This window comes from Gavialis gangeticus, unplaced genomic scaffold (assembly GCF_001723915.1).
Source record: "Gavialis gangeticus isolate Ggan-Ray unplaced genomic scaffold, GavGan_comp1, whole genome shotgun sequence".
In the NCBI taxonomy this organism is placed as follows: Eukaryota; Metazoa; Chordata; order Crocodylia; family Gavialidae; genus Gavialis; species Gavialis gangeticus.
In genome coordinates this window covers 83891055-83904746 of record NW_017729022.1, presented here as the reverse complement: position 1 = coordinate 83904746, position 13692 = coordinate 83891055, and the positions used below count along the sequence as shown (strand labels likewise).

The following is a 13692-nucleotide window of genomic DNA, read 5'->3' as shown; positions in this document are numbered from 1 at the left end:
TTTTTTTTTTTTTTTTTTTTTTTTTTTTTTTAAGCAACCAGCTAACTCCATGAACTTGAAGAGGGCAGTGCTCATTGTTCTGGGGTTACACCAAAAGCTCAGCATTGTTTATGAGATGCTGAGCTTTACCCAACCTACTGAGGAGATGCACTGCAGAAGCAGTCATTTTATTTTGCATTTAAATACTAGTAACAAAAAGCTGTCTGAATACAAGGGAGCACACCCTGGACATCCCTGCTGCTGCCGTCATCTAGTCAAGGCAGCCCTCGTTGCCACTCAAGAGAACCAGATTTTTCTCAATGATGCGTGTGTCCACAAGCATTTGTTGTAGCAAGATCATAAACTGGGTCATATGAAAGCACCAGGAATCCATATGCCCTTGTGATCCATCCTGATTTTCTGCAGATTCCTTACAGAATACTAGTCACAACAGGGAAGTCTCCCTCAAACTTTATGGAAGGTAAGTGATTGTTATAGGGCAGCTACAAATAGGAGGGCTTAATCCAAGAATCCAAACTTCTAAGGTGTACAAAGAGCAGTTGAGCCAAGCCATGGGATGGGAGGGAATACAGAGAAGCAGATGAGAACAGGCTGCAGGAGACAAACCCAAGCAGCAGGAAAAAAAAAGAAAGAAAGAAGAGACAAGGAAGGAGTAAAGGTGTTACACACAAAGAGCCAAGCAGGGCGTACTCAGAAATCGGGTCCTTCTGCCACCAGGCTTGAACGTCACCCTCTCAGATGCACAGTTAAACTTCGCACAGCCTGTGATAAAACAAGAAAGGGAAGAACAGAAAAAGGAGAGGAGGAGGGACAGACAACTACAAGATGTTAGCAACTTGAGGTTGGAGGGGTGAAATGCATTAACATGGCACACAAGAACAAACCTCAGGAGGCAGTGAGTGATATAGAAACACAATACAAAGGCTTCCTCCAATCCTTCCAGCCTTTACACCACCATTTTTAACAGCAAAGAACTGGTAAATCTCCCATGTCTAATTCAACATACCTGTCAAAGGCACTTGGTGACATGTGACATTGTGCAACTTAACAACAATTAGTAGTCCCAATATTCTTGAAGAGATTAACAAGGGACAATTCCTATGAGAAATTCCTCTTCCACTTGTTCATCCTTTTTCTCATCATCAATGCCTACATTTTACCTCATGCAATTCTGTGCCAACCAGACACCACCCGCTTGAGAGCACTGCACTGAACTACCTTTTCAGGGGGAATGTTTGAAAATGGCTTATATGATTTCCCACTTTGGAGGCTACAAGCATAAGAGCTATTACTCCTCCCAGCATGTGCTCGTAAGTTATACGCCCATCACTAGAACAGTTCTATAAAAAACATCAACTTAACTGCACAAAGCAGCCTGTTTTTCAGCATGGTATTTCAGGGGGTCAGGTGGTAGGAGCTACTAAAGCAGGGACTTTTGCACCAGCAGCAAAATTTTATCTAGTTTCCCTGACTGTTTGGTCTAACCTCTCCCCCAGTCTCCACCTCTGGTTCAAGTTACGCCTCTCCTCTTATCCTCTTCTTCCCCATTCCTCCCCCAATCTTTTAAACTAACTAAATCCTTCCCTCCCAAAATCATGAAGCTATCTAGATGCCCACATCATGCACTCTGCTTGTGTTAGACCCTCTCTCTCACATTGTCTAGTCTGTTGAAAGCTTTTTGGCTGAGAGAGTCTAACTATGTATTACACAAGGCCTAGCACAATAAGACCCACTCTCAGTGGGCCTCAGCACCACTGTAACAAGCATGTCCAACAGCATTCTCTGAGTCTACACTCCCCTCAGCAACTGCCTTCGAGCAGAGGGTTGCGCGATACACCCCTTGGTTACCTCACCTGCAGCTCTCCCTACCCGAAAACACAGGAATCCAATAGCAGCAAATATGTGGCCCAGAGTTGCACATCTGCACCTTGATTAGTTTCTAAGCACAAACGACAGACCTTATCTAGGACCTTTATTTTATCTTGGGTGTCCCCAGCCTGAGAATTTCCTGAACCATAAGGCTGCTGGAAAACATGGCATTAAATCTCATCCAAAGTCTTACCTTGGCCTGGCGCAGAAAGGCTTGGTACTGATATGGCACCATCACTGGTAAAGGCAGAGTAGAGGTTCTCACTTGAAGGAGAAGGTTTAAGGGGCTGTAACAGATTGTTCTGCCCAGTCTCTGGAGCACTACCAGGAGGATGAAGAGTCTGCTGTGGGGGCAAGACTGAAGGGGCACTCTGAGCTGACAAGTTACCTACAAGAAGAAATCATAAAAATCAGGACACAAGGGTACATTATAAAAGTCTGAGGTCTCCTCAGTGCAGCCAGACTCTTTCCACTAGATAGGAGGATCACAATTGCAACTAGGTATACTTGGGTGATTCAGACAGAAATATCTGTAGCAACTGAAGTAGGTATCACTGGAAGGGTATGCAGAAAGGAGAAGAGCTGGGAAAATAAAAGACGAGCAGGAAAACCAGAAGGGAAGGGCCTCTGGCAAGATTCTCATATTTAGGCTCTCATGCTCACTGAAGGATGAAGAGGCTTATGGAGCTGCTAAGAAAGAAACCAGAACATATTTGTAGTATCACATATTTAGGTAGGCCACATTTTCACCACTTAGACTGAAGTTCCAGCAGGAAACGTTATGACTACCCTCCACTAAATGCAAAAATCAATTTGTTCAGAATGAACCATCTCTAAAATTGATTTTCCAAGACAATTTAACACACCCAATTTCTAACCCAAAAACCAGAGTGACCAGAGAAGTTACATATGGGAAAAGGCTGCAAGTGTATACCACCTCCCACCCCAAAGGAGTAACATCACTCAATTGAGTCTACTATTCAAAAGGGAAATCTGATAAAGCCACCACCTCAACCAATCTCTTCATCAGCTTGAGCACTGAGAGAGTCCCATGACACATTGGAAAAGGATTTAAGACCGAATCAAAAAGATGCCATGAACAACTCATTACATGTAATACTAGTTCAAAGCCTCGTAGGAAGCCTTACCTGACAGCTGGGGGCTCCTATTGCCCTGGGAGCTGCTGCGGCTGGATTTGCTACCTTTTCCTTTAGTAGGTCTCCTCCTTCGCCCTGAGAGAGGAGCAGCTGGGGGAATAATCACTGCAGGGGGAACCTTTCCCAGTTTTGTGTAAAGCAATTCAATCTCCTGCTTCTGGCGACTCTGCAGCTCCTGGATCTCTTTAAGGTGCCTGAGGAATTATGAACATGTGTAAGTGCTTGCAGTTACACCTGCCAATTTCTCTCCCTCCTAAGCTCCACCCTCCATGCCCCTCCCTCCCCCTGGGCAATCCATTAAAGGTGAGGAACAGGACTGGAATTCTTGGCCACAATTAGCTATTGGATATTCATGTCAGAAGTTCTTGCTCTAATACTGCCTTGAGTGCCAATGTAACATTTGCCCTTCAGCACTGCAATTATACAGCCAAGAACGAATTATAATTGTCTAGTGCTTCTACATAAATGCTGCAGGGCTGGAAAAAGCACTCTCGTAACAGAAAAGAGAGAGGAGAGATTAGGCTCCTGTATTTCCCAGTAGGCTTAATGTCACCCAAGATGTTTCTAGTTAGATATGAACAAGATCCAAAGCCACCACTTCTCCTGTAAGATTACATGCAAGTTCTCTGCAGACACTCTTGAATGAATCCTCACACCCATGAGCAAAAGGTAAATCAGCAGCTCAACATTTCCTTGATCTCTTAAGGTGTTCTTCCCCATCCCTCTTTGCTTAGGGTAAGTTTTAGATGTCCCCAAGGGAAAAATCTAAAAGGGACGTAGGTAGCTAAAGGTGCAGCCCCAGGCAAAGTGAGCAAATCACAGAACTCACCAAATAAGCCACAGGGGTAAGGAAGAGAGCAATTAACTTAACTCCATAGCCCAGTGATGAGAGTATTCTCAGGGGAAAGGAAGGAAAGGACCCCTGGGTTCTGACCCATGCTCCCAAGGCCATATATGCATTTTATCTATCAATTGCATACTGCAAGATTCAAAGTAGCCAAGTTTCAAACAGAAGGGGTGAAGAGTGCACTTTATGCAACCTTGACAAAGGTTGTGGTTTAAACACTCTAAGGAAGTAAGAGGTGTAGGTTTGAGTACACTCAGGCTAAGGGGGAATTAAACCCAGTTATCTACCCCGCACCCTGGGGCAAGTGTTCTAACCACTAGACCATCATGTAAAAAGCAGATCACCTGCACCATCATCTAGGAAAGCTTAGGGACCTAAACCTAGGTCTGGATTTCAGATTGTGAATTCCTACCCTAAGTAGGAAAATCAAGTATATTTAGGTATACTAAGCCTGAGAGACTAGATTCCAGCCACCGCCACCCCTTCAGCATCTCTTGTCAGGATAAGAATTCATATGTCCAGCTATGTCCATCTGAAAGTACAGACACCTCACTTGTTTTGTGAATTCCATTCTTGGAACCAGGCACTAGAAAGCTCAGTGCCACCTTTCCAATTCCTTTCTTGGTCCTGAGCTTAAGAGATTTAGGCATCATTTACAAAAATGAAAAGAACAGCCTCCATAATCCCAGAAAATTTCAGTAAACTGTAAATCTGCATTTAAGGTATTATGTGAGACAGTTTACCTGGTACCATTTTTCCTTGTTTGTGCATAAACTATGAATTGTAGGTCTGTATTAAGAGGTTATTTTTTTAGCCCATAGAACAACTTTAAACAAAACCCTACAGGAAAAAAAAAAGTGTTTTAACTGGGATTTATGCTTAAGGGGAAAAGTGTCTTTTGTTGCCTCCTAACTGAAAGCAGTTCTGTCACTCGACTAGGAAGCTGTTGCACATACTTCAAACATGCCCACAAACTTAATGACCAATTCAAAAAGAAGCTTACTTTTCCCGTAACCGCCGCAGCTCTGATTTTAAGTCTTCATCTTCAATATCTGACTCGTTGTCACTGCTCATGTAGGAAGAGTTGAATGAGTTGCTAAGGCTTTGGATGGGGAGGCTGATCTTGGAACCCCCTGGTTGCAGAGAGTCTGGACTGCCTGAGCCATCATCCAAGTCCTTAGCTGCTCCACTCAGGAAGGCAGCCTCCAGCTCATATGATGGGCCATTTACGTGTGGAGACTGCTCTGGTTCTATCAACTCTGGTACACCTTTCTTTGGAGTCAGGCCTGGAGAAGAAACTTGCTCCAAGTCCACAGAAGGAGGTTCTCTCTCCCCATAGCTGACCGAATCTTGGGTCTTAGAAACAGAAAAGCGACCCACTTGGTCTGTTGTTGTTGTCACCTGAAAGCGCCCAACTTTAGTTGGCTGCCCAGCCTCTGCTGGCAACTGTGTGGCAGGAACTGGCTGAGCAAGAACACCATCTACCACATCCACAGAAGTGCCAATGACAGTCTCCATGGGCTGACTGGAAGTCTGCTTCACCAGAGTACTCTCTGGACTACTGCCAGACAAAGAAGAATCAGAAGAGGTTGTCTCAAAGTGCACAGGCTTAGTTTCTTGAGGTTTCAGCATGTCATCAGTTGCCACAGACACCTGAAAGTGACAGGAACACTCAGTGAGCAAAGAGGTCTCAACTCCTAAACAATGCCAGGCTCTCATTTCACCTTCCCCAGTCAGAAGCATGTCAAAGTGAGAAAGTGATTCATTTCCCTGCAGAAATGCAAAGCAAGATACCTTCTCAATTTCCTAGACCCATATCTCCCCAAGCTTATCTTTATATAAGGTAGAACAACAACATTTTTCCCAGAGCTAAATCATTCTGCTTTTGACCACCTTTATGCCTTCTTCCTGAAAGAATTAGTGATTGGGAGGTTTCCTTCACAATAAAACATGGAAAATAATAAAGAGTGGAGACCACTGATGTGTTACATCACTAAGTAACTGATGTTTAAGATAAGGTTGACAACCAACAGTCATCACACAAGATGCATGTCAAGGCTTAAAGGGTCACAAAATGTAAAAATAAGTAATCAAGTAAATAAACCACAGTATAATCTCAGGGCACAGACATAGCAACAAGTTACTGAAGATAGGGGAATATGTGATACTACTGCATATCAGCAGCTCCATAGTAAGGGCCCATATGCAGCCTCTATAGTAAATAAAGAGAAAGACATTAAAATCAGAAGAGGGCTACTCCACATCTGTTTTCATTTGCTTCAAGGCAAGAGCATGCAGGCAGGCAATTACGACAGATCAGCAATGCCTGGCAAAGTCCCATCGTTCATGACAAATGGCTTGTGTGTACCTATACACATAGCCTCACTTGTGAACTCTACCCTTAAGCTTGATGTGAATTCTGCGCTCTAACACTGGCACTACCTTTCAGGAAATGGTTTCAGCCTAGTACTGCCCAACCCTAATAGGGAGTGATAGTCCTATATCAATTCCCCCATTTCAGAAGCAATTCCAAAGTAACATCTCTTACCTGAAATCGGCCCATCTTAAGAACTCCAGTCCCTGCAGTGGCGGTCACAGCACTGCTTTCTGCGCTCTGTGATGCTGAAACAGACCGATCAGGTAGAAGGGAGGAGTGGGTTAAGAAAGAAATGCAATCCCCTTTCTCTCTTCCCAGCCCTCATAGTCAAGGATAGAGTCACCCTAGACACTGCCCCCAGCCCAGTACTCATGTTCTTGCTACGGTGCAAGATCGCAGGAAGCGTTTCTGCATTCCATCAGCTTTAGGTAAGACCTTCGCTACTGGAGGGCATCCTTTCTTGAATCCAGTGGCTCCCAACTGTGTTAAACTTGAGGCACCCTCCATGACTTTTTGGAACTCAGTGCCATCCCATTTAAGGTCTAATCCCTTACAGCACTCACCTCCTCATACCCTGTGGCACCCTTAAAAGAATTTCATGGCGTGGGAGGGTGGGCAGCACACTCCTGAGACCCTGGTATGGTGCAGGGCAGATTAGGCAAGGTTAGGGTGGGTCATTAGACCTCTGAATGAGGCAGCTGTCCCTGCAGGAGGCAGACGGGGGCAACAGTAGCTGCTCGTGTCATGTAAAGGAGGCAGGGGTAGAAACCTGCCCTGCCACCATCTCTACCATGGCCTCTTCAGCTGTGACTGCTCCTCTAGGGACTTGAATGTCAATAACTGGAGCACCATTAACTGAAGTCCCTCCCACCAACTCCATGGGAGCATGGAAGGAGCAGGAGAACGAGCTGGGCTGAGAAAGTATGACCTTGCATCCACCTACCACCCACAGCAGACTGCACAGCTTGAAGCACAGCAGCAGTTGACACAGGGGCTGCTAAGAACAAAAGCTGTGCTTTTTGTAATTCAACTCCTTCCCCTGTTCCTCCCATTCTTGTGAAGCTGGTGAGAAGGGCTGTGGGGAGGGCTGCCAGGAGACTGGGCCATGGCACCCTTTTAAGGAGGTTGCAACACCACTCAAAGCAGTGAGAATTACTGTTTTAAATCTCCTATTTGACTGAAGCAGAGGCATAAAGTGGGAGTTTTTAGCAGTATTGCAACTAAAAACTGAAAAGTGCAGCATGCTCAATGTCTGTATTTTTTCCCCACCAATTGTTGCATTTATTCTTGATACATTTTCAGATGCTCACTAGTCAACTGTGCTGGAAAAAAAAAGAAAATCACTCCACTGAAATTAAATCTTCCTCCAACTACTCATTAGATCACAGGCTAAGTCATATTTAATTACTTAATTGCCGAAGTGTAGCCCAGCAGCTTGGAGAGCAACGTCCAGCTGGTAAGTTTGTGGGGAAGAAGCGGGGAGATGGAGGGAAGAGGCATAAAGGGGGCCCCCAGTGAGGGAGGGAATGGAGCTGGGGCAGGGCCTGGGGCTGCACAGCTGGGGCAGGGCAGGGTGTGGAATGGAGCCGTAAGTGGCTCCATCTGAGGGGCAGCTCCCACTGCTGCACATACCCCCAGGGGAGGCATGGGGGGCATGCGCCCCTTGGATTTGTGCGTGGGGTGAGGATGGGCTGCCTCTGCACAGGCTGGGGCTGGTGCTGGGCTCTTCCCAGCAGGGGTCCTGGGCTAGGGCTAGGTAGCAGCACTGGGAAGGAATGGGAGGAGGCTACGACAAATTTTGGGGTCGCTGTAGCCCACCCCATAGCCCCCCTTGCAGCACCACTGCCTGCCCCAAGCACAGCCCCAACCCAACCCCCCACCACCAGGAAAAGCCTGACACCGCCCTGGCCCCAGCCTGCAGTGGCAGTTCACCCTCACCCCCTGCAAAGATCTGGGGGGCACATGCTCATGCCTCCCCCAGGGGTGCGTGCAGTGGCAGGAGCTGCCCACCTCCCCACATCACCAAGGCAAGTTGCTTGCAGCTCCATCCTGTGCCCCACCCCACCCAGGCAGCACCTGTCCCTACCCCAACCCCACTCCCTCCTTCACCATGGGGGTATCAATCTGTCCCCCCCCGCCCCAGATTTACCAGCTGGATGCTGCTCTCCAAGCTGGGCTGCACCCCTGGCTGTATGCATACTGTGGCTGCACCCGTGATGAACACAGGATTTATCATCAACATTATTGGCCACTTCAGCCAAAAAAAGCCAACTGCCAATAATGTCAATTTTCCTTTCATCTGTGCCAATATGAAACAGATCAATAGACCAGTGCACCTCACCTGATCTTGCAATGATCTTTGTTATGCAGAGCTTGAGACCACACTTTTTTCAGTATGCTTATCCTACTCATTATGTTTTCCTCAGATGCATATTTCCAGGTTTAAAGATTCCATTTCGCTGGCAGGGTCACCGAAGCAGTGATGCACCCTAGAGTGAGAGAAGTTGGCCAAATGAGATGGCATAAGTGTAAATTCTGCTCAGCTGAACTAGTGCTCTGCTACGCAGAATAATAAACAGTTTTAGTATTCAGCTAAGCAGAATTTACACCTATGCCGTCTCATTTGGCCAACTTCTCTCACTCTAAGGTGCATCACTGCCTCAGTGACCCTGCCAGCGAAATGGAATCTTTAAACCTGGAAATATGCATCCGGGGCAAACATGAGTAGAATAATTTTTTATATATGTGTGTGTGTGCGCACACACACACACACACACACACACCACCAACCAATAGATAGATAAAATCTATACATACACATAAATCTACAAATCTCTCTCCCTCTCCCTCCATATGATTTATACTTATGTATTTATAGATATATATATTTATAGTTTTATATTTAATCTCCACTACCAAAGTGTTAGATACCCAGGTGTTAAGCAGCATGAAAGCTGGAGCCAGTTTATTAATGCAAAAAGATTCAAAGGTTAAACTAAACAATTTCAGGACTACTGTTTTTGTTCAGTATAGTAGTCTCATTTTCTGATTTCAGGGCTGGCAACTTGCAATCCCCTCCCACCACACTGTGTTCTGTTAGATCAGTGTAATTACCGTCAAAGGTTATTTGAAGCATGAAGCAACAACATAGCTTTACATCCGTCTTTACAGCTAAAAATCCCATTAAAGGCAGCCATGGCTGAAGGAAGCATACAGCCAGGACTACATTCCAGCCATACAACTAAAAGTTGCCCAAGAATATGGTAAAGTTGTAAATTCATTGTATTAAAGATTTCAACTGACCTAAAATTTAAAGTTCAACATAGATGGTGCAAAGTCATTGAGCACTACTAGAGAATTATTTCATTATTAATAAAGCTAACGGTATAACGACTCTCACTTGTGGAAAGAGTAACTGAGGTTCTTTAAAACTAGACAAGAGAACCTGCAACAGATACTTCAACACTCCCGTAAGTCCATACCTTATAGAGTTAGCTAGCCAGGTGTATCAACTGTTTTTGTAGAGACATGGACATTAAGGCTGTGCGAAATTGTCAAGTGTTTAGTTTTGAAGCTGTTTTGATGCATTTCCAGCTCAAAACAGCAAAATCAAAATGAAACAAAAAGCATTGAAACAGCTTTGAAATGAAATGAAGGTGCTCAAAACGCTTTGAGTTTCAAAACAGCCAGGTGGTGGGAGGCAGGGGAGAGCCAGGGTTGCGCTCTGAGCGGCTCCACAGCCCCACATAGCTCAGCCCGGTGGCAAACGCAGCCTTGGCTCCCCCCACCTCCTGCCGCCAGGCTGCACTCCAATTGGCTCTGCTAGCCCCATGGAGCTCAGCCCAGTGGTGGGAGGCAGAGTACAGCCCCGGCTGTGGCCACCTCCCAGCACTGGGCTGAGGACCATAGGGCTGCGGAACTGCTCAGAGCGCAGCCTGGAGGCAGGAGGTGGGCAGAGCCGGGGCTGCGCTCTGTCTCCTCCTGCCGGACGGAGCTCCACGAAGTTCAGTGCTGGACACGGGCTGCACCCAGCACTGGTCCCAAGTGGCAACCTCATGTCATCTGGTGCAGACCCGGGGGCCCTGCACCCCCATGAGTCCAGCACAGCCCCGCAGCCCTCCTGGGGGTGCGAGCCCCTGGATCGGCATGTCAGATGACAAAAGGCTGCTGCTGCTGGCAAATTTTGCGTCAAAAAAACTTTGGGGTGCAGTTTCTGAGAAACCCCTATATCTAATCTCCTTGAAACCTGGCAGGCTTCCTGCCCTCATAAGGGGTTACCATCCCTGCAATTTGCATCTGGATCAGGCAACCAATGACAACTTTTTATGCATTTTCATGATTCTCCATTATACCTTATGGGTGAAATGTTGAAGTCAAAACAGCGAAACAGTTTTGATGAAACAAAACGGGACAGTGCTTTAAAATGATGAAATGAAACACTGTCCCTTAGTAACAGCAAAACAGATGTTGAAGCAAAATGATGGTGTTTCGCACAGCCCTAATGGACATACCTGAAACTTCCTAGAACCGTTACAGGTTTGTACAAATAGCAGACGGATAGATTCAGGATTTGAAAATCCAACATCTGCTCTGAATAAAGTCAGGAAGCAAATCTTTTCTCCAAGTATTGTTTTAATCAGGCTTACACTCTCTGTTTAGGAAAAAAAAGAGGAGAAATAACCTGGTTCTGCTGAAAAAGGAGAGCGCGCCTCTTTTTGCAGTACACAAAGATCATGACAAGGAATGTAATCTTCACTCTTGTCAAGTAATTAGCATGCACAGAAGATTAAAACAATCACTCCAAGTTCTGAAATTATACTTTAGTGAGCAATGTATGAAGATTCAAATAAACAAATATAAAAATTTAACATTAACAGTTTTAAAACCTGTATGAGCTAAACTCATTAGTAAATCCCTTGCCTCCGCCTGCCATACTACAAAATGGCCACCTACTGTATCAAAACCAGTACCTTTCCTGGGGGAAGAGAGGAAGGAACCCTGCAATGTTAGGTTTTGACATTTAAACATGTCCAGCAACTCCATTCACTTTCCTCCAAAGAAATAAGGTGGGAAGCACCAGAACAAAAGGATTCTTACCATCTTTTAGGGGCTGTGTAGGTGCAGACGCTGCTACAACGGTTACTGGAGCGGTAACTGCTGGTACAGGCTATGAACACAAGAAAAAATCTTTTAGCTGTCCTTTGGATATTGCAAGATGCTTTAGGCAGATTGTGGTAAGGATCAATGTTTTTCTCAATTCCTTCAGGACAACTGCAGGCAAAAGTAACAGGTGATCTCAGTGAATCTCTTGCACAACCAATTCTATCTGGTGGCCAGTAGAACTCTTCTTTCTGTGCACAGCGAAGTTTTACTTGTTACAGAAACACCATTTACTTGAATATGGAACCTCCTTCTCAGCAGATCACAGCACCAAATTGAATTTCACCCCCTCCACCCCCTATCATCTATACAGCACTGATTAGGATCTCTTAAGTTTTCCTACTCAATTTTAAGTATGCAGGGTGTATAAAAAAAACAAAACAACTTAGCTTTCCTGTCCCTGCACCCTGTCCAGCCACAGTACACTTTCAGACTAGGTATTACAATTTCCTAGTGCCTTTGTAGAAAGAGTAGTTTCTTTCCTCTTCCATATAAGCTAAGGTACACATTCTGCATATACTTATCAGTTCCAGTTGCCTCAGTATCAGAGGCTCATAGGTCAATCTTTATTCCAAGTCTTCTGCATTGCTGCATCCTCAAAGCCTCTGGAACAGGTTTAGTATTTTTGTTTTAAATGGGGTGTCTTTACCAATAGAGTAGAACACTTTTCAAAAGCCTCCAAGAGTCACTGTGGACAAGCCATGCAGTATTTTCTCCTGCATGCTATTTACTAGCTTCTGAAACTTCAAAATATTTTTATTTTGAAAGCAAAGAGTGACCGCAATAAGCACCCTGAAAAACTGACCCTGTAATGACAATTTAAGAGAGCATAGATTTGATCATTTTAAGACTACTAAACACCAAACACTGAATATACTTACACAGGCAGGAGCAGACGTTACTGGGACAGTCTCTGGACTGAGGGTTCTTCTTAGCTGAGCATCCAGGTCTTCCAGTGGCTGCTGGGACTGAAGTAAAAAGAGCAACAGTTACCAGATGCCCAATGTCCCAGCCACACTGAGTAGAGGTAGTATAAACAGACAGTAAAGTTACAATACCTCCACTACCTTTGTTTCCTAGCTGTTTTGTAGTATATATTTACTGTATACAAGTGGCATATTAAGCTATACACAGAAACCAGAAACAGGAAGGAGCAATTCACTGGTAATGCTATTTCTCTGAAGATTCTTAATGGACTCAGTCCAAACAGCCTCCCGAGCTTTCCAGTTTTAGTCCTTAAGGACAGTGCAGTGGTGTAAGTAGGGTGGGGTGACAGGGGCAACCACCTCAGGCACCAATTTAAGGTTCAGATGAATCTGAATGCGGTGTGGGGGCGAGGGTGGCAGCACAGAAAAGACTGCTTTTGCCACAACCACGCAATTGTGACCAGTGGCAGCAGCAACCAGAAACTGATGCTGCCTGTGCCTGCTGCTTTCTTAGGCTGATGGGGTACTGGCAGTAGTTTATAGACTGGACCAGCATCCCTACTTCAGCAAAGGCTCTTCAGTGGAGTCAACTGCAGAATTACAGAAACAAGCAAGTAAAAAAAGAGTGCTAGAACAGTAGTAAAACCATTTCAGAAGTAGGTTCCTCTTCAAATTGATGCAAAAAAAAGGTGAAGAATTCATTCAAAAGTTTCCACAAAGAAGCAGAGTTACAAATCTATCCATTTCAGTCTTTCTAAAGGTACCATCTGGTCAGGAGTGCAAGCAGCTCAAAATAAATCCTTCAAGAAAGAGGAACATCTATAACGAAAACAGCAATAAACATTAAGCCAAAGCAAACCACGTAGATGAAAAAGGATTTTGCTTGAAAGAGGGAAATGCCTCCCCAAGGAGTCTTGAGACTTCAAACAACTCAAGGTGGAGCCTTCTAAACTTTGCTCAACTTAAGGAGGACGTGCCAAAATAAAGATTCCAAGGGCAAGAAGAGGGCTCAGCTCATTTGTAAATGCAAGACAAAAACATTAGCAAGAGATTCCCCTTCCTAGAATTTCCAGGATGGGCACAAAGGCTGCGGGGGGAAAAACTGATGCTGTGAGACTTCCACCTTCATGGAATCTCTTAAAAAGGTATCACCTGCAAGTTACAGCACCACTATTTTTTTCCACTCTCATATAAACTAGATCATTAAGTCCTGAAACTGATGCTCTGAGCCAAGGTCACTGCTACAAGAGAAAAATGACCTTCATAAGAAATCAGAGTGCATAGGTACTCAGTGGCTCAAAGGGCATCTTCATCAGCTTTGTCAGTATTATATTAATCTCACATAAAAAAAAAAAA

At 44.9% G+C, this 13692-nt stretch overlaps 1 protein-coding gene across 1 annotated transcript in view; it reads right to left on the bottom strand.

Moving 5' to 3' along the window:
- Positions 1-13692, bottom strand: part of WNK1 (WNK lysine deficient protein kinase 1) — a 205901-nt gene that overhangs the window by 10216 nt on the left and 181993 nt on the right. The window contains exons 24-29 of the mRNA XM_019515831.1: positions 12292-12378; positions 11348-11417; positions 6422-6495; positions 4877-5526; positions 3018-3220; positions 2063-2257 (exon numbers count right to left, since the gene is read on the bottom strand). Of these exons, the coding sequence (XP_019371376.1) occupies positions 2063-2257; positions 3018-3220; positions 4877-5526; positions 6422-6495; positions 11348-11417; positions 12292-12378 (1279 nt within the window). The remainder of the gene's footprint in view (positions 1-2062; positions 2258-3017; positions 3221-4876; positions 5527-6421; positions 6496-11347; positions 11418-12291; positions 12379-13692) is intronic.